Source organism: Schistocerca serialis, chromosome 3 (assembly GCF_023864345.2).
Source record: "Schistocerca serialis cubense isolate TAMUIC-IGC-003099 chromosome 3, iqSchSeri2.2, whole genome shotgun sequence".
Taxonomy (NCBI): Eukaryota; Metazoa; Arthropoda; class Insecta; order Orthoptera; family Acrididae; genus Schistocerca; species Schistocerca serialis.
This window is the reverse complement of record NC_064640.1, coordinates 64,570,059-64,591,317: the sequence shown is the minus strand read 5'-3', so window position 1 is coordinate 64,591,317 and position 21,259 is coordinate 64,570,059. Positions and strand designations below refer to the sequence as shown.

Here is a 21,259-nt window from a genome sequence, read left to right as displayed (position 1 = left end):
CTGTGAAGGAGACCATGTATAGGATGCTGGTGCATCCTATTCTTGAGTACTGCTCAAGTGTTTAGCATCTGTACCAGGTGAGATTGAAGGAAAACATTGAAGCAATTCAGAGGTGGGCTGCTAGATTTATCAGTAGGTTTAAACAATGCATAAGTGTTGTTGAGATGTTTTGGGAACTCAAATGGGGAATCCTTGGAGGGCAGGTGACATTCTTTTCGAGAAACACTGTTGAGAAAATTTAGAGAACTGGCATCTGAAGCTGACTGCCAAGCTATTCTACTGCCACCGACATACATTGCACTTAATGACCATAAAGATAAGATATGAGAAATTAGGGCACATATGGAGGCATATAGATAGTCATTTTTCCCTCACTCTACTTGTGAGTGGAACAGGAAAGGAAATGACTGGTAGTGCTAAAGTGTACCCTCCACCATGCAACATACAGTGGCTTGCAGAGTATCTGTGTATGTGTAATAGGCAGAAGGGGAAGTCTGATGGCTTACAGAAAGGCAGATGTGAAACATCAGTCACTGAAAATTCTCAAACAGTTTTTAACTTGTCTGAGAGAGAATTAACCAAAGAATAAAATTCCGTTCTATTGAAAGGAGGTAATTTTGCCACTAAAGTTTCCCACAGAGGACATTATAGCCAATGTGGAAACAGGAATCCATCTGTTATCATCACAATCTGTTGATGAATTAGGACAGAAAAGGCCAGAATATTATGGAAACTGAAGCCACCTATCAGTAATTTGTCTCAATCACAAAAAAGGCAGAGATCAATGCAGGTAAGTGCATTGTTGTACGTACAGCTGACAAAAGTAATGGCACACTTTTGATGAAGAGCGTATGACTCACCAAAGTTTTCTTTGAGACAAATTGTCAGTGCCATAGGGTCTCCAACCCATGAGATCGTCCAATATCTTGCCTCTGTGCAGGTAGAGCAGACAGTTACAATAAAAACTCTGTACGTTTTCTTGAAACACTGAGGAAAATTATGTAAGCCAATGTGATATGCTTGTCAGCTTTGATATAGTGTCCCTCTTCACTATCGTTCCTGTAAACAAAGCTATTTCATTCAGATATTTTTCCAACTGACGTAGCTGCTTTATTTAGCCACAGCCATACCACAACTTATTTCCAGTAGCACAATTAATTTTATGAACAAATTGATAGGGTGGCTATGGGCAGCTCTCTTAGTCCAGCTGTTGCTGATTTACACACATCAAAAAAAAGTTTTGCATTACCCAGTTCCCAGAACTCCTGAAGATAGACGTTGACTGTCGATATTGTATCACAGAGACAGTCCTTTTGGCTTGTCAACGATGTCACTAAACCCACCCAAAGATGTAAACAACCATGCATGAGCAGCTCTTATTAGACTGAGGGAGTCCGACAGCTGATCAGTTCCAGTCGTTCCACCAGGAAGGAGGTATACGGCTTGTGTTGTCTGTAGTTCAACCATGCCTAGATGGTCAATACCATGGTTTGATTGCATCCAAATTGTTACTTTGTACCAGGAATGGCTCTCAACAAGGGAACGACTGGAACTGATCAGCTGTCGGACTCCCTCAGTCTAATAAGAGCTGCTCATGCATGGTTGTTTACATCTTTGGGTGGGTTTAGTCCAACTTTGCAACCATGACACCGTGCAACACAGTACAGATGGGCCCAACAACATGCCAAATGGACCGCTCGGGATTGGCATCACATTCTCTTCACCAATGAGTGTCACATATGCCTTCAACCAGACAATCGTTGGAGACGTGTTTGGAGGCAACCTCGCCAGACTGGAAGCCTTAGACACACTGTCCAGTGAGTGCAGCAAGATGGAAGTTCCCTCCTGTTTTGGGTTGGCATTATGTGGGGCCCACATACACTGCTGGTCTGTATGATATGTGAATTCCATCCTCCGACCAATAGTGCAACCATATCAGCAGCATATTGGTGAGGGATTCACCTTCATGGAAGACAGTTCGCACCCCCATCATGCATCATCTTGTGAATGACTTCCCTTAGGATAATGTCATCACTCAACTAGAGTGGCAGGCATGTACTCCAGATATGAACCCTATTGAGCATGCATCGGATAGATTGAAAAGAGCTGTTTATGGATGACATGACCCACCAACCACTCTGAGGGATCTACGCCTAATCACTGTTGAGGAATGGGACAATCTGGACCAACAGTGCCTTGATGAACTTGTGGATAGTATGCTATGGTGAATACAGGCATGAATCAATGCAAGAGGATATGCTACTGGGTATCAGAGGTACTGGTGTTTACAGCAATCTGGACCACCACCTCTGAAGGTCTCACTGCATGGTGGTACAACATGCAATGTGTGGTTTTCATGACCAATACAAAGGGTGGAAATGATGTTTGTGTTGATCTTTATTCCAATTTTATGTACAGGTTCCAGGACTCTCAGAACCAAGGTGATGCAAAACTTTTTTTTGATGTGTGTATTTATGGAGTCCTTCAAACAGCAGACACTGCAAACAGCCAAACATTTGTAGTATGGACTCATGGTGCAGAGGTGCTGGTTGTCGTGGTGTATCTCAATGGTATTAACCCAAAGGTACAGTTTATGGTGGAGAAAGAGAGCAAAGATCAAGTTAATTTTCTAGACGTTTCCATAATCAAATGGGTGGATGGAGCTCTGGGCCATAATGTAAACAGAAAGGATACACACACTGATTGATACCTCCATAAGGAATCACGCCATCACCCTATTTAAAAAAAAAAAAAAAAAAAAAACAGGTGTCATTTAAACTTTGGTGAACAGAGTCAACAAAATGTGGTAGCCAGTTTATTTGCAGGGTGAATTAAAATCACTTACAGTTGGCTTTCAGAAAAAATGGATACGCTGGTAAGCAGACTGATCAGGCACTACATCAAGCAAGAGAAGAAGTTGGAAGTACTGAGCAACAATGGGTGCCATCTGGAAGAGTTTTTCTCCTGTTCATTAATAAAATTATGGAATGCATCATGAAAATTTTTGGCCAAGTATAGGATCGAAATAATTTTTAGACCCCCAAGAAAATCAATGAACGTTTAAGAATAGCAAGAGATGGACAGTTCCCTGTAGCAACACCTGGGGTATATGAAATTCTGTGCAGTTGAGGACAATTGTATACTGGAACCACAAAAAAGAAGTGTCAACAAAATGGTTCAAATGGCTCTGAGCACTATGGGACTTAACATCTATGGTCATCAGTCCCCTAGAACTTAGAACTACTTAAACCTAACTAACCTAAGAACATCACACAACACCCAGCCATCACGAGGCAGAGAAAATCCCTGACCCCGCCGGGAATCGAACCCGGGAACCCGGGCGCGTGGGAAGCGAGAACGCTACCGCACGACCACGAGATGCGGGCAAGTGTCAACACCCGCATAGCTGAACACAAAAGAAAGTGTTGTCTGGGACATGCTGAAAAACTGATTGTAGCAGAACATGTTTTTCAAGATGAAATCAAATTAACTGAGATGAGTATTTTAGCAAGGACATTTTATTACAATACATGCATGTATAGAGAAGCAATAGAGATCCATAAACACCATAATAATTTTAACAGAGAAGAAGAAGAAGAAGAAGAAGAAGAAGAAGAAGGTTTGAAGTTAGATAAAATATGGGTGTTGACTTTGTGCCAACAGAAGGACACTGGATTATTTTTCATCAAGAATGATGATGCACTCCAGAGATAGTCACAAAGTCGGCATCATATGATGTATTGATGTATGGTGGTGTCCTGTATGTGCTCTATAAATGAGAGAGCCCCTCAACCCATAGTGGTAGTAGCTGTTTTAGCATGGAAGATGTCTCCTGCAGTTACAGATGAACCATCAGGAAGCAGTTTTATACAATGACCATGGCCTTTCAACTCAGAAGTTTTAAATGAAGAGATACTGAACAGTTGGCTTTCTTTACACAGTCACTGAACACTATAAATTTCTGATAGCTCATATCAGTATGTAGATGTTCGTGTTACTGACACATGTTATCACAGTGAATGCTGCCCTCCAACTGACTGCTCAATGTCAAGAGGGGGTATATAAAGACAGACATGTGGATAATTTATGAATTCAGGAATTACGTTTTTCTTGTTATAGTATAAGGATCACATTTAATAGTGGTGTCCCTCTTTTAATTCAAGAAATAACTTTATTTAATTGTGTGACAGTTATTTATAAAAATATTAAAATTCAATCTACTATATGACTGATGCACTATATACCTGCGTGATGGATCACCAGTGTTCATGTAAAGTTATCAGCTTCATTATCTAAGGGAGTAGAATGGTATAATATGTGGTAAATCCATCTCACTATGTTTCAGGCTCCATTCTCAATATTTCTTCTTGTTGAGGTCCTCAGTCTAAAGCCTGGTTTATTACAGCTCTCCACACTCGTCTATCCTGTGCAAGCCTATTCATCATTGCATAACTACTGCAATTTTTAACTTGCTGATGGTAGTGGAACTTGCCTCCCTCTGCAATTTGACTATCTACAGTTTCTCCTTCACCAAATTCACAATTCCCAGATGCATCCAGATGTTTCCTAGCAACTAGTTGCTTCTTTTAGTTAAGTTGTACCTTTTTTTTTTAGATAAATGGCAAATATCTCAAGAAAACACTACATAACACTTAAATTTATATTAAATGTTCTTTTCAGAAATGATTGTTGTGGTAAAGCCAATGTGCATTTCACATCCTCTTTACTTTGGCCATGATCAATTATTTAACTGCTCAAATAGCTAAACTCATCTGTCACTTTTAGCATCATTTTTTGTAATGTAAATCCTTCAGTACAACATGATTTCATTTAACTATATTGCATTCTCCTTGTTTTGCTTTTGTTGATATTAATCTTATAGCTTCTATTTAAGAACATTACCCATTTTGTTAAAGTGACCTTCCAAGTACTTTTCCATATCTGACAGAATTACAATATTGTCAGAAAACTGCAAAGTTTTATTTGTCCCTAAAAATGCTTTGTTCATTTTATTAATTGACCCAGTGACCCTTATGGAGTTCTAGGCTTGTCTTAGGATACATACATTACTATACACTAAAACCTCCAAAATGTATTAAAAAACAGATATTTTCATTGTACAGGTACCTACCAGAGTCTCCACGTTGGCTTGTTGCCAAAGGATATCCAGAGGATGCTCTTAAAGTGCTTCAGAAAGTGGCTTCAGCCAATGGCACAGCATTGCCAAATGATACCCACACCAAGCTAAAATGCTTGTCTGACCAAAGAACAGAAAAAATGGGTTTGAAGACCTTATTTGTGAACAGAGTGTTGTTTAAAAATACACTTCTTCTCATTTGGGACAGGTATGTGAAGTACTCTTGTTTATAATATTCTCCCTTTTAAATATACAATCTCTCTCTCTCTCTCTCTCTCTCTCTCTCTCTCTCTCTCTCTCTCTCTCTCTCTCTCCCTCTCTCCCCCCTTCCCTACCTCCCTCTCCCTCTCCTCCCAACATGAAAAAAACTGAAACACCCAGACAGTTTTGTCAGATGTCAGCGTAACTTTATACACATATATACCATTGATGGGTATGTAAAAGATTAGAGCTGCAGTTCTCTGTGATGGCAATTATGGCCACTAGAGTTCATTAGCGTTGGCCATGTTTAGTGTTATCACCAGGCCTGTTATGGAATATAAGAGGCATGGGCAGTGTCATAAGTTGAAAGGGGATCGTGAAGGACACAGCGATGCCACATACACATGTGAGAAAGAATTATAAGCACCTGACAGGGTTTAAAGTTGTATCATTCTGTGGCTCCACTTGGCCATCTGGTTGAATAATTCAACATCCAGATTTTTGGGGCATTTTTATATGACAGTGGCTTGATGTTAGACTGCATGGGAAGCAGAAGGCAGACATACTCATTGTTAAGTTTCTTGTCAACCATGTTTGACCACTATAAAGGAGGGTAACTGTAAATTGCACCAAGCATACGGTAATCCCTTCATATCTACACCGTCCATCTGAGAACAAGTAGTGGACACTCTGCAATATTGTGTGTAATCACACACCATTGACCAGAGACTATCAGCACCCAGAGTTGGAAATTAGGTGTAGGCTACCATTACCACCACTATACAGTTGGATGTGTTAGAAGTGGTGCCATGATTAGGGAACATGGACTGTTGATGAATGGCATTGCGTTCTGTTCGATGATGAATCACAGTTCTGCACTACCCTGGCCATCATCGACAAGCACTGTGGCAACTTGGGGATGATTCCCATTCTTGTAGTGTTTTGGGGTGGTAGAGTGGTGTTACTCCTGTCATTGTGGCTTGGAGAGCCATCAGGTATGACTTCATATCAATTCTGGTAGTGACTAAGGGATCTCTGATGGTACAACAGTATGTTTCAGACATCCTGCAACCTCGTGTGTTACCTCTACTGTGACAGTATCGTGGAGCAATTTTTCAGCAGAAAATGTTTGCCCACAAATGGGATGAACCAGATTATTGTTGAGATACACCTACAGCCAATGAGTTCCCCAGATGTGACCCCAACAAAACGTGGTTGGGACAAGGGTGGACATCAACTCCGCCCCAGCGCTAGTACCCAGGTTATCGTGGCAACAACAGTTGTGGACCAGTTTACTTCAGGAGAGGGTACAATGGCCTTATGATACCATTCTAAACTGAATAAATGGATGCATTTGGGCCAGAGGCAGTGCAATGTCACACTGATGTGGGCTCGTTCTGCCAATCTGACTCAAGTTTGTAATTTCTGGAATAACATCACATACCCTCTCAACCCATGTACTTCTGGGTGCTCTGGGCTTGGAGATCATCTTTGTGAATAAAGTGTTGTTTAAAAATACACAACTTCTTATTTGGAACAGGTATGTTAAATATATTTATTTATAAGACTTCTATAAACACTTGTTATGATATCTGTTGAGCTTGGAGCTAAACACAGTCAAATGCATGTGTAATATTGAATTAAAAGTGAGAATATATCAAGAAAAGAATTCCTGAGCAGTATTTGCAGTTGATGATGGGGCATTTCTTTTCTTTATTTACATTAATAACCAAGGTAGCAATGTTTGCTAATACGCAAGAATTTACATTAAGGCTAGCAGCTGCACTATGTAGTAATCAAGAAAAACAACAGTGAATAAGTAATGTGAAAACTTGGTAAGCAATAGTTCGACTGTGTATCTTTGAAAAATTTATTTTATACAGTTGTCAGGAAACATTTTAACCCCAAATCTTTCAAAAACTAATCTTACTCAGCTTAATTAGTTCTTGGTCAAAGCATTAGCTGCTGTCACAGTAATCACAAAATATTTCTGCAAGGCATTTGCTTATCATCTTCAGGACCTGCTATATCTGCAATATAGTGGCAAGCTAATATATATATATGATGGTTCAAAAGAGAAGTATAGGCACCTGGAGGAGGGGATGGACTATAATGTCCTTTAATGGAAAGTTGACATACAGAGCGGCTTGTGCTCCAGTAATGAATCGTAGACAGTGTACTGAATAGTATATGTAACTTGACCACAAGCTACAGACTCTTGCTTATGGACCTGAACAAGTTATTAGTGGTCAGCCTGGGTGTGCTGTCTTAGAGATCCTATCAGTATGTTTTAACTGAATTTATTGTTCTGTAAATAATGGTGTCTTAGTTCCAACTGTGATGGTCCACACACTTTGGTCAGCTGTTAGCTCTTTCTGATACTGAACCAACACAATGATGTCAATAACTTTTTTCTGTCTACTAGCATGTAAACTCATTCATCTTGTTGTACTATCTTTGTTTATGAAGTCTGCACCAACATTTTTAAGGTCTATAAAGTAAGGACTGCATAAAAGTTTGCTGGGAGGGACAGACTGTTAGTATATAAAGCTACTCAAATTGTTGAATGTTTGTGTAGAATGAGGATTGCACGCAGTTGAGTTGAAAGGGTCAGATAGGTTGCAGTAATACTGTTTTCCTAAGAAATAATTTATACCTTCATTACAGCACAGGACCAGAGACAAACAGTAACATTGGTTTAATATTAGTAAGGAAGTAGCTATACGAGGTGCGACAATAAAGTAATGAGACTGATGTGAAAAAAAAATTGTTTAGTGTTTTAGTCAAGTTTAGTGTTGTCTCCTTCAAAGTAGTTCCCTTCTGCCATTGATGGTAACATTTCTGGAACTCATCTTCTGTAATATCCTCCAAGACATTCATCACAGCTTTTTGGACATCTTGTGTTGTTTGAAAATGGTATCCCTTGACACCCATTTTGACTCTTTGAAATAGAAAAAAGTCACACAGAGTGATACCTAGTGAAGAAAGTGGCTGTGGTAGTATTGACATTTGTTTTGAGGTTAAAAATTGCTGTACTGACAGAGCAGTATGGGATGGTGCATTATAGTGATGCAGAATTCAATTATCAGCAATATTTGCACGGACACACAGAACTCTTTTACGAAGTTCAGCTCTTCTTCAATCATTTTCACAGATAATCTTTGATCAGATGGTACGAGTTCACACACCCTGACCAAGTTGACACCCGTTCGTGAGGTTGATTGTCGTCCACTGCCGTCTTCATCTTCAACATTCGTTCTGCCTTCACTAAACATTTTATGCCAACAAAAAACTTCAGCTATTGACATAAACTCCTCTCCAAAAGCCTTCTGAAGCTTACTGTAAGTTGTCGAGGTGCTTTCACCCAATTTAACACAAAAAGAAATGGCATACCATTGCCCAATATTATGCGGTTTCATTTCCATGACGAGAGAGACAAACACATATTAACTTATTACAGCACAACTCACGACTGAGCTGTTGCATCGATGTGCCACTTGGACTAGAAGCAGCTTGTAGATGAAGGTCAAAGATATTGTGCCTACACAAGCCTACAGAATTGCCACATCTTGCAAAGAAAATCAGTCTCATTACTTTATTGTCGCACCTCATACACATAGCTACTTATGTATTCTGTCCCTTGCTGGGAAAAATTAAATGTACTATTGGTCGCAGAATGTAGATAAGAAACTAGTTGCAGACCTGCTCATCTGCTTATTTTACTATATTGCAGGGTATTTTCCTAGGGACTATTAAAAATAATGTTTCATTTTATAAATATAATTCATATTTGTGCAATTATCTTCCTACATTTAATGATTCTATAATATTATATTGTACTGCACCTAAACAGAGTGAAGATCAATGACTTGTTTACAAATATCTAATATTCCCCTCACTACAATCTATGGAATATTAATGTACAGAAAGTTCTGGTTGAAAATTATTAATTATTTAGGAATAAAGGAGATGACTCACCAAAAGGCAGAAATGCTGCATTATTAACAGGCACACAAACAAAAGGTAAGGGCTTGGCTAGCTTTCAGAGTACACTTCCTTTTTGTAGCTATAGCAAAAACATAAAACACACACACACACACACACACACACACACACACACACACACACACACACACACACACTTACTCACATGCACACTCCTGTTTCTGTGCTCAGATGACTGCCAGCTCTTTACTGGTAAAAGAGCTGGCAGTCAACTGAGCACAATGGACGGAGACAGTCGTATGCATGTGAGTGAATGTATGTGTGTTTGTGTGCATGTTTTTGCTACAGCTAGAAAAAGGAAGTGTATTCTGAAAGCTGGCCAAGCTCCTTACCTTTTGTTTTTATACCTATCAATGACACAGAGCTTCTGCCTTTTCTGAGTCATTTCCTTTATTCCTAAATAATTCATAAGCAACAGAATATGATTTGTAAATAATTCATAAGCAACAGAATATGATTTGTATCCTGCAGTGTAGATGCTGAGACATCTGAGCATGCCTCACATGCCACATCAATGCTTCCGTGTCTAGGTGCAAACCCCTAATTTTGCATCAAGTGACCCATAATCACTAAGCAGAGCATAAAGCCACAAATAGGCAGATATTAATTTTTAAAAAGTGGCTACCAGAATGGAAATGTGCAAATCTGTCAACAACTTCAGTAGCAAAGTCTGTTTTCCTGATATTTTGATATTGTTGGTGGCACAAAAATTAGTGTCTTGATGACACAGGGACTGAAATGAGCAGTATAAAAAGGTAATATGAAATTATGTCTTGTGTGTTCCAATGCAGTTTCACAAAGGCAGAACAAATAACTCCCCTCTGTTCAATACCACTGGAAATGGAAATTCCATCTACAGGCACTGGCAGACCCAGCAGTACCTACCAGCTGCCATGTCATCCTCAGCCCACAGGCATCACCAGATGCGGATACGGAGGGGCATGTGGTCAGCACACTGCTCTCCTGCCAGTATGTCAGTTTCTGAGACTAGAACCACTACTTCTCAATCAAGTAGCTCCTCAGTTTGCCTCACAAGAGCTGAGTGCACCCCGCTTGCCAACAGCGTTCAGCAGACCAGATGGTCAACCATCCAAGTGCTATCCCACCCCGACAGTGCTTAACTTTGGTGATCTGACGGGAACCAGTGTTACCACTGAGGCAAGGCCATTGGCACATTCAATACCACTGCTGCTGCTAAAATAACAGCAATGTTAATCAGTACAATATTTTTACAACTCATGAATAGAGAGAGAGTGGTAGGGAAGCGTGGAGGGGATGAGGTCTGCTTATGACATAGTGGCACAGGAGGGGAGATACTGTCTTTACTGTGAGATCTTATGAAGTGTTACTGTGGATAAATTGTATCAGCAGCATATTATGGACATATCACATGCTAGAGGAGGGCAGTTATTCTGCATTACTTGAGGCAAGGCATCCAGGATAAGACTAATAATTCTTGTTGACTGCTTGCAATGTGGGGGTTGGAGGGTGGGTGGTGGGGAGCAGCGAGGGTGGCGAGAGGCTGGGATGAAGCAAAGAATGGTATTAAACAGGGCAACTTGCAGACGTGACTTGCACTAAAACAGTGTTGAAAAGTGACTAAAGTCACTAGTTATTCTGTTATCATGTGTGATAATCTTTAAAATCATTATTTCATTAGAGTGACTGACAAAAGTGACTATTTTTGTTATCTTCTTTGCCTGTTGCTTATGATGTACACTAAGATAACAGAAGTCATAGGATAGTGATACGCACATATACAGATGGTGATAGTATCACATACACAAGATATAAAACAGTGGGGCATTGGCAGACCTGTCATTTGTACTTGGGTGATTCATGTGAAAAGGCATCCAACTTGATTATGGTTTCATAATGGGAATTAACAGACTTCAGACACAGAATGGTAATTGGAGCTAGACAAATGGGACATTCCATTTTGTAAATCATCAGAGAATTCAGTATTGTAAGATCCACGGTGTCAAGAATGTGCCAAGAACACAAAATTTCAGTGATTACCTCTCACCACTGACAACACAGTGGCTCATGTGTTTCACTTACCTAGAGCAGTGGCGTTTGTGCAGGGTTGTCAGTGCCAATAGACAAGCAGTACTGCATGCAATAAATGTACAAACCAATGTAGGATGTACAATGAACATATCCATTAGGACAATGTGGTGAAATTTGGTGTTACTGGGCTATGGCAGCAAATGATCAACACGAGTGCCTTTGCTAACAGCACAACATTGCCTACAGTGCCTCTCCTGGGCTTGTGACATTATTGGTTGGACTCTAGAATGGAAAACTGTGGCCTGGTCAGATGAGTTCCAATTTCATCTGGTAAGAACTGATCGTGTGGTTCAAGTGTGGTGCATGAAGACATGAACCCAAGTTGTTAACAAGGCACTGTGCAAGCTGGTGTACACTCCATAATGGTGTGGGCTGTGTTTACATGGAATGGACTGGGTCCTCTGGTCCAACTGAACCAATCATTGATTGGAAATGGTTATGTTTGACTACTTGGAGATCATTTTCAGTCATTCATGGACTTCATGTTCCCAAAAAATAATGGAATTTTTGTTTGAAGAACATTCTGGACAATTTGAGTGAATGATCTGGCCACCCTCACCACCCGACATGAATTTCATCAAATATTTATGGCACAGACTTGATCAGTGACTTCATGCACAAAATCCTACACCAGCAACACTTTCACAATCATGGATGGCTATTGTGGCAGCATGGGTCAGTATTTCTGCAGGGGACTTCCAATGACTTGTTGAGTCCATACCAAATCAAGTTGCTGCACAATGACAAGCAAAAGGAGGTCCAACATGATATTAGGATGTATTCCATGACTTTCATCACCTCACTCTATATATTTAGTCCACATTCCATTACATACTGAATATCATCCTCTGTGACTACAGTGTTAGTCATTGATACTCAGTGCAGCATTATTTAAAATGACACACCACATGAACCAAATTCTCCTGCAAATAGTTCTTCTTGGGTTGTCTGCTTCAGTTTAAAGAAAGTACACATTTAAAGAGCTCAATCCTTCCTTTTAGCCAATTAAAACACTCCATTTGAAACTGAAGTAAAATATTTAACAAAAAGATCTCTATAAATTGTAATTCCAGGACTTGCCTCTTTATGAGAAATGAATTGGTTCAGAAATGGCTTATACAATGTCAAACTCAAACTTTACTACACAACTATGAGGGTATGATTATAGACAAGCTTTCTATCCCTATGAACAGATTGCCAAATTCATGTTCAGTGGCAAATTTGACTTACCAGTTGCAAAGAATGCTGCTCAGATTGACTTTGTCAACTTTTACATCTTCTTTACAACACATGCCGTTTGGATCTTCCTGACACAGTGTAACACTACTGTCTCTCAACTCCAGTGGAAAATATACTTTCTACATCCCAGAACCCTCTTAGTCCAACCTCTATTTAACCCCGCCATCAATTAGTTTCTGCTGCCTTTCTAATATCTTGGGTCTGACTTACCCTAATCCACAATTTTTTCTTTGTGATCCCCATTTACCTTTTGCTATTCTCTTCCATTTTCTTGTTTCCAAGCTACTGATCCCACATTATTTTCTGTGAAAGGTGTCTATGGCAATGGATTTCTATGCCCCTCTACACCAGACACTATCACTGCCTATTATGTATGCATATATTTTTTCATTTTCATGGTAACAGTTCATGCCAATACATGTGTATGTACATATGTTCATACATACCATAATGTGATCATGACACAAACTCTGGTAAGGAGAACATAGAAATAGGTATACAAAGTGGTGAAAAGTAACTAAAAAAGTTGAAAACAAATAAGTGTACAGGTCCTGATGGAATCCCCACATACTTAGCTTGCTTCTATTGTGAATGTCTCATCTGGCAGAAACTCCTAAGTAATGGGGGAAAAGTGCTGGTGAGTCCTGTATATAAGAAGCGTAAGAGAGCAGATATGTAAAATTACACACCAATATCCTTAAAGTTGGCTTGCAGAGGAATTCTTGAGCATATTCTGAGTTCAAATATAATTAACTTCCTTGAGAGAGAAAAGCTTATACCTACAAATCACATGGATTTAGCAAGCACTGTTCATGTGAAAACCAACTTTCCCTTTTCTCACACAATATCCTGTGAGCTGCAGCTGATAGGCAGTGGGCAGAGTCCACATTCCTAGCTTTCTGAAAAGTATTTGACACAATGCCACACTGCAAACTTGTTACTGAAGGTCCTACCATACGGAATGGTTTCTCAAGTATGTAAGTGTCTTGAAAACTTTTCAAGTAATGGAACATAGTACATTGTCCCAGAGGTGAGTGTTCATCAGAGACAAAAATATCTGCTTCATTGACCAAATATTATTGACATAAAACATAAATGTGACAGGGAGAGAACCACTGAAATAGTTGCAGTTATTGAGGTGGCTTGCTTGCACTATACATTTAGTATCTTGAGTATGAAGATGATGGTTGGCAATACTGTTAAAAATTCACATCTTGTGCCCTAACTTTGAACACGAGTCTAGTTCTTAATCCAGTGAATGATAATGAATATAACTAGCAGAATGTCCAGTTGGGCTCTTCTGGGCAGTGACTGTAGAAGTCGTGGTGCTATCTTGATGCACAGTACTGATACTGTTGAACTAACTGTTCACACACTTTTCCATGTTCACACACTCTTCCTGAGTGGAGCCATGTGTCCGCTTACATTTGCATTTCCAGATGATTGTCCACATGGGAACTATTTGTGTGACATAACAGGAATTACAATGCAGTCCATGTTATGTGCGACTTCTATGGTTTCCGACCATACTATGTTGTGCCTCTCTAGAAGCTGGTCTTGTCATGTCTCACCCTCTCTATGTGTGGCTGCATACATATCTTCTGGTGGACACATCATCCCTCCCCTGAATGATGTGGAGAGGGGGTGTGAAGCTTCATACTTGCAGACACATGAATTATGCTAGGTGCCCTCATGTCACTACCCCTGGCATTCATCCATGACATCTGAGGAAACTATACCCAAAACCTGAATGAGGGAGCAGCCAGTTAAGCTGATCTCCCACATCAACATCCATATCTTCATCTGTGGGATAAGCTGCAATGACTAATTCTAAATGGACATTATGGACTTACTACTGCTGGTGGTGATGTTGCGGTCCAATGATGGATGCCATTGAAGAGCCCCAAAATGGCTAGCTGCACCAGAGTTGTGCAAGCCCGTATAAGGAAACAGCTTAGTGGTGCTCGCTTCTGATGTATGTGCATGTTGCAGCCTCATTTGGTTTCTGTCTCAGGTTGTGACATCATTATCATTTTGGTCTCTCTATATTATGGGTCTGAGCTCTTGTATCACTTCCTCTGGTGCCCATGATTTCTTTCTATTTTTGTGTATGGTAATGAGTATCTGATCACTGACTTTGAAAAATTTTTTTCTTAATTGTTGTGTCTGCATGGTCTATGGGTGCATGAATGACTTGAGTATGGGCAGTAGAGTCCAGTGCAGTCTGCCATGCAATTTTTCTTCTAGTGATTTTGTATTATGTTGGGTGGCTCTGTACTGGGAAAAAAGTTAATAATCCGTTATCCTTATTGTACTGCCATGGTCAGCTTTGTCATATGAAATCTGAATGTCCTTAAAAATCTTTCAGCAAGGCAGTTTGCTCTCAGGTTAAAAGATGTGGTTTTGAAGTGTCCTGTGTCATTTCAATCACATAATAGTTTGAACTCCTGGTATGAAACTACTGATTTTGGCAACCCTTCAATGACAACCTTTACAAAGCTTGGAATGTTTTCAGAGAAGTTACAGGTGATGTTTGTATTACATATGGTAATTTAGAAAACTCATCCATGACAATTAGCCACTAACTTCCAAAAATGGTCCAACATAGTCTGTATGTGAATGTGGCAAGGATTCTGATCCCTATGGCCATGGAAAATCTTGCTGCAGGGGAGCTGACTGGAATTTTTGGCATAAATGTGGTTTAGCCCACATCACTTCTACGTCTTTATCTACATCTACATCTACATGGTTACTCCGCAATTCACTCTTAAGTGCCTACCAGAAGGTTCATCGAACCATTTTCATATACTACTTCTCTACTATTCCACCCTCGAATGGCACATAGGAAAAAGGAACACCTAAATCTTTCTGTTTGAGTTCTAATTTGTCTTATCTTATTATGATGATCATTTCTCCCATGTAGGTGGGTGTAAACAAAATATTTTTGCATTTGGAAGAGAAAGTTGGTGACTGAAATTTTGTAAATACTGTAGATCTCGACTTTGTTTCAGTGATTGCCACCCCAACTCACGTATCCTATGAGTGACACTTTCATCCCTAACACAAAATGAGCTGCCCTTCTTTGCACTTTTTTGATGTCCTCTGTCTATCCTACCTGGTAAGGATCCCACACCACTCACCAATATTCCAGCAGAGGATGGGCAAGTGTAATGTAGGCTGTCTCTTTAGTGGGTTTGTCGCATCTTCTATGTGTTCTGCCAACAAAGCGCAGTCTTTGTTTCGCCTTCCCCACAATATTATCTATGTGGTCTTTCCAATTTAAGTTGCTTGTAATTGTAATTCCTAGGTATTTATTCAAACTGACAGCCCTTAGATTTGTGCGATTTATCGTATACCCAAAATTCATCGGATTTCTTTTAGTACCCATGTGGATGACCTCACACTTTTCTTTGTTTAGTGCCAATTGCCGCTTTTCGTACCACACAGAAATTCTCTCTAGATCATTTTGTAATTGGAATTGATCATCTAATGATTTTACTAAATGGTAAATTACAGCATCATCTGCAAACAATCTAAGGGGGCTGTTCAGATTATCACCTAGATCATTTATGTAAATCAGGAACCGCAGAAGGCATGAAACTATCGTGCAGAATGCCAGATATCACTTCTGTTCTACTTGATGATTTACTGTCTATCACTACAAACTGTGACCTCTCTGAGAGGAAATCATGAATCCAGTCATACAACTGAGACAATACTCCATATGCACGCAATTTGGTTAATAGTCACTTGTGAGGAACGATATCAAAAGCCTTCTGGAAATCTAGGAATATGGAATCAATCTGAGATCCCTTGTTGACAGCACTCATTACTTCAAGGCAATAATGTGCTGGCTGTGTTGCACAAGAATGATATCAGTTTATTCATCTATGCCTTTTGAAAATCAATGCTCACTGGCAATGAATGCAGTACAAAAGGAAGGTAGGAAGACAGGGGTTAATGTTTGGTTGACAATGAGGTCATTAGAGATGGAGCACAAGCTTGGATTGTGTCAAAGAAGGTTGAAGGAATCAGCTGTGCCCTTTCAAAGGAACCATCTTGGAACTTTCTGGGAGCAATTTAGGGAAATCATGGGAAACCTAAATCTAGATGGTCAAATGTGGGTTTGAACCATCTTCCTCCCAAATACAAGTTCAGTGTGCTAATCACTGGGCCACCTCACTCAGTACATTTGATACATATGATACCCCAGTGGCACTGATGTAGCATTTTGTGGAAGTGGCTATCTATTTGGAGGGAATTGTGTATAGTTTTTTGTTATTACTACTACTACTACTACTACTACTATTATTATTATTATTATTATTATTATTATTATTATTATTATTATTATTCTTTTTTCTTTATTTTATGAGTAGATTCTCTTTCATTCCAGTCAGGTATTGCTGGCTGCTGTGGGACCACTCCCATGGCTCACACTCATTAATTGGCCAATGTTGCTAGCCTAGCAAAGTTCTAACAGTTGGAGATTGCTGATCAATAATGAGAGTGTAGGATAATGATCACATGAGACCTCAGCAGAGGGAAGCAGAGTGATGGTTCCAAAATGGATGCTTTCTCTGCAACCATCTCTTAGCCTTCAGCACGCCTCCTCCTGTACTCTCTACATCTACATCTACATCTACATTGATACTCCGCAAGCCACCCAACGGTGTGTGGCGGAGGGCACTTTACGTGCCACTGTCATTACCTCCCTTTCCTGTTCCAGTCGCGTATGGTTCGCGGGAAGAACGACTGTCTGAAAGCCTCCGTGCGCGCTCTAATCTAATTTTACATTCGTGATCTCCTCGGGAAGTATAAGTAGGGGGAAGCAATATATTCGATACCTCATCCAGAAACACACCCTCTCGAAACCTGGCGAGCAAGCTACACCGCGATGCAGAGCGCCTCTCTTGCAGAGTCTGCCACTTGAGTTTATTAAACATCTCCGTAACGCTATCACGGTTACCAAATAACCCAGTGACGAAACGCGCCGCTCTTCTTTGGATCTTCTCTATCTCCTCCGTCAACCCGACCTGGTACGGATCCCACACTGATGAGCAATACTCAAGTATAGGTCGAACGAGTGTTTTGTAAGCCACCTCCTTTGTTGATGGACTACATTTTCTAAGCACTCTCCCAATGAATCTCAACCTGGTACCCGCCTTACCAACAATTAGTTTTATATGATCATTCCACTTCAAATCGTTCCGTACGCATACTCCCAGATATTTTACAGAAGTAACTGCTACCAGTGTTTGTTCCGCTATCATATAATCATACAATAAAGGATCCTTCTTTCTATGTATTTGCAATACATTACATTTGTCTATGTTAAGGGTCAGTTGCCACTCCCTGCACCAAGTGCCTATCCGCTGCAGATCTTCCTGTATTTCGCTACAATTTTCTAATGCAGCAACTTCTCTGTATATTACAGCATCATCCGCGAAAAGCCGCATGGAACTTCCGACACTATCTACTAAGTCATTTATATATATTGTGAAAAGCAATGGTCCCATAACACTCCCCTGTGGCACGCCAGAGGTTACTTTAACGTCTGTAGACGTCTCTCCATTGATAACAACATGCTGTGTTCTGCTTGCTAAAAACTCTTCAATCCAGCCACACAGCTGGTCTGATATTCCGTAGGCTCTTACTTTGTTTATCAGGCGACAGTGCGGAACTGTATCGAACGCCTTCCGGAAGTCAAGAAAAATAGCATCTACCTGGGAGCCTGTATCTAATATTTTCTGGGTCTCATGAACAAATAAGGCGAGTTGGGTCTCACACGATCGCTGTTTCCGGAATCCATGTTGATTCCTACATAGTAGATTCTGGGTTTCCAGAAATGACATGATACGCGAGCAAAAAACATGTTCTAAAATTCTACAAGAGATCGACGTAAGAGATATAGGTCTATAGTTTTGCGCATCTGCTCGACGACCCTTCTTGAAGACTAGGACTATCTGTGCTCTTTTCCAATCATTTGGAACCCTCCGTTCCTCTAGAGACTTGCGGTACACGGCTGTTAGAAGGGGGGCAAGTTCTTTCGCGTACTCTGTGTAGAATCGAATTGGTATCCCGTCAGGTCCAGTGGACTTTCCTCTGTTGAGTGATTCCAGTTGCTTTTCTATTCCTTGGACACTTATTTCGATGTCAGCCATTTTTTCGTTTGTGCGAGGATTTAGAGAAGGAACTGCAGTGCGGTCTTCCTCTGTGAAACAGCTTTGGAAAAAGGTGTTTAGTATTTCAGCTTTACGCGTGTCATCCTCTGTTTCAATGCCATCATCATCCTGTAGTGTCTGGATATGCTGTTTCGAGCCACTTACTGATTTAACGTAAGACCAGAACTTCCTAGGATTTTCTGTCAAGTCGGTACATAGAATTTTACTTTCGAATTCAATGAACGCTTCACGCATAGCCCTCCTTACGCTAACTTTGACATCGTTTAGCTTCTGTTTGTCTGAGAGGTTTTGGCTGCGTTTAAACTTGGAGTGGAGCTCTCTTTGCTTTCGCAGTAGTTTCCTAACATTGTTGTTGTACCACGGTGGGTTTTTCCCGTCCCTCACAGTTTTACTCGGCACGTACCTGTCTAAAACGCATTTTACGATTGCCTTGAACTTTTTCCATAAACACTCAACATTGTCAGTGTCGGAACAGAAATTTTCGTTTTGATCTGTTAGGTAGTCTGAAATCTGCCTTCTATTACTCTTGCTAAACAGATAAACCTTCCTCCCTTTTTTTATATTCCTATTAACTTCCATATTCAGGGATACTGCAACGGCCTTATGATCACTGATTCCCTGTTCTGTACATACAGATTCGAAAAGTTCGGGTCTGTTTGTTATCAGTAGGTCCAATATGTTATCTCCACGAGTCGGTTCTCTGTTTAATTGCTCGAGGTAATTTTCGGATAGTGCACTCAGTATAATGTCACTCGATGCTCTGTCCCTACCACCCGTCCTAAACATCTGAGTGTCCCAGTCTATATCTGGTAAATTGAAATCTCCACCTAAGACTATAACATGCTGAGAAAATTTATGTGAAATGTATTCCAAATTTTCTCTCAGTTGTTCTGCCACTAATGCTGCTGAGTCGGGTGGTCGGTAAAAGGAGCCAATTATTAACCTAGTTCGGTTGTTTAGTGTAACCTCCACCCATAATAATTCACAGGAACTATCCACTTCTACTTCACTACAGGATAAACTACTACTAACAGCGATGAACACTCCACCACCGGTTGCATGCAATCTATCCTTTCTAAACACCATCTGTACCTTTGTAAAAATTTCGGCAGAATTTATCTCTGGCTTAAGCCAGCTTTCTGTACCTATAACGATTTCAGCTTCGGTGCTTTCTATCAGCGCTTGAAGTTCCGGTACTTTACCAACGCAGCTTCGACAGTTGACAATTACAATACCGATTGCTGCTTGGTCCCCGCATGTCCTGACTTTGCCCCGCACCCGTTGAGGCTGTTGCCCTTTCTGTACTTGCCCAAGGCCATCTAACCTAAAAAACCGCCCAGCCCACGCCACACGCTCTCCCATCCTACTGTGCAGTTCAGTCTTAATAGCCCCCCTCAAATGTTTGGAATCTTCCCCGGTGTGCCCTCTGTATTCCTAATCATGAAATATACCACGTTACTTGTCTAACAAATATGTTCCCTGTTCTTAAAAGCTACCAGATGTTCACTCCTCAGCCTCAGCTTCCCATTCTGTACATCTGGTGTCAGTCAGTGGGATCTGACCCATGTTATGGTCCAGAAACAACCTATATTTTTGCAACTGGATGCTGCCATACACACAGTGTCACAGTTGGGTGAGAGGCTTGGCTGTGCCTAGTGATCGTCCCTTGATGCTGTGGTTTATGAGCCTATTTATTGTACCAGGTGCATTTTGTCTTCATTACCCACTAACAACAAGTGGGCTGAGAGCCATGAGATGCTCTTCAGTTGCTGGTCCACAGCAGCCATGTCCAGATGCCATTACTGAGATGCTACCTGCCTGCCCTGCCATGCCGAGTGGCACCGAGCAAAGTCCAGTCAGAGTGTCATGTACTGCACTTATGTTGCAGTGCAGCCTGCTTGACCACAGCCCTGCTGCGGACGCACCTGCCACCATTGCACCCTCACTGGTGCATGATTGGATTGAGAAAAGTCCCTGAGAACACTGCCCCGTCTGCTGCTGTGCGGGTGGTCCAGGTGATCACACTGCCTTACAGTCTTGCTATTGCACAGCCTGTTTGATGGCCATTTAGTCGACACTATGGACCGTGCTGTGTGACACGAGTCACACTGCAGCCTCCAAGCCCACCCATCAGTGCAGTTGACTGCTGTGCACATGCCTGCTCTACCTGAGGTTTCTATATTCAGTGCTAGGGGCACCCCATGCCTTGCTTCCATTGTAGCCAGCCCCTGCAGTCAACCGTGCCACAGCCCTACTGTCACAAATTGCTGCACCCAATGTAATTGTTGGCATGCCAAATATTGCAGCCACAGACTCATGAATGACAAAACTGTCTTAGACAATGGCAGGGTAAATCATTGTCTTTGCAGTAGTTACTCATTAGAGTGGAACATTTGCTCTGTTTTGCAATATTGCATTAGCA

General features: G+C 40.8%; 1 protein-coding gene and 1 pseudogene across 3 annotated transcripts in view; one reads left to right on the top strand and one right to left on the bottom strand.

Moving 5' to 3' along the window:
* LOC126471526 (solute carrier family 22 member 7-like) overlaps positions 1–21,259 on the top strand; it is a 218,620-nt gene that overhangs the window by 161,880 nt on the left and 35,481 nt on the right. For all 3 annotated transcript variants that reach the window (XM_050099751.1, XM_050099749.1, XM_050099750.1), the window contains one exon: positions 5,124–5,345. In XM_050099751.1, the coding sequence (XP_049955708.1) occupies positions 5,124–5,345 (222 nt within the window). The remainder of the gene's footprint in view (positions 1–5,123; positions 5,346–21,259) is intronic.
* LOC126471734 (5S ribosomal RNA) lies at positions 10,398–10,515 on the bottom strand (annotated as a pseudogene).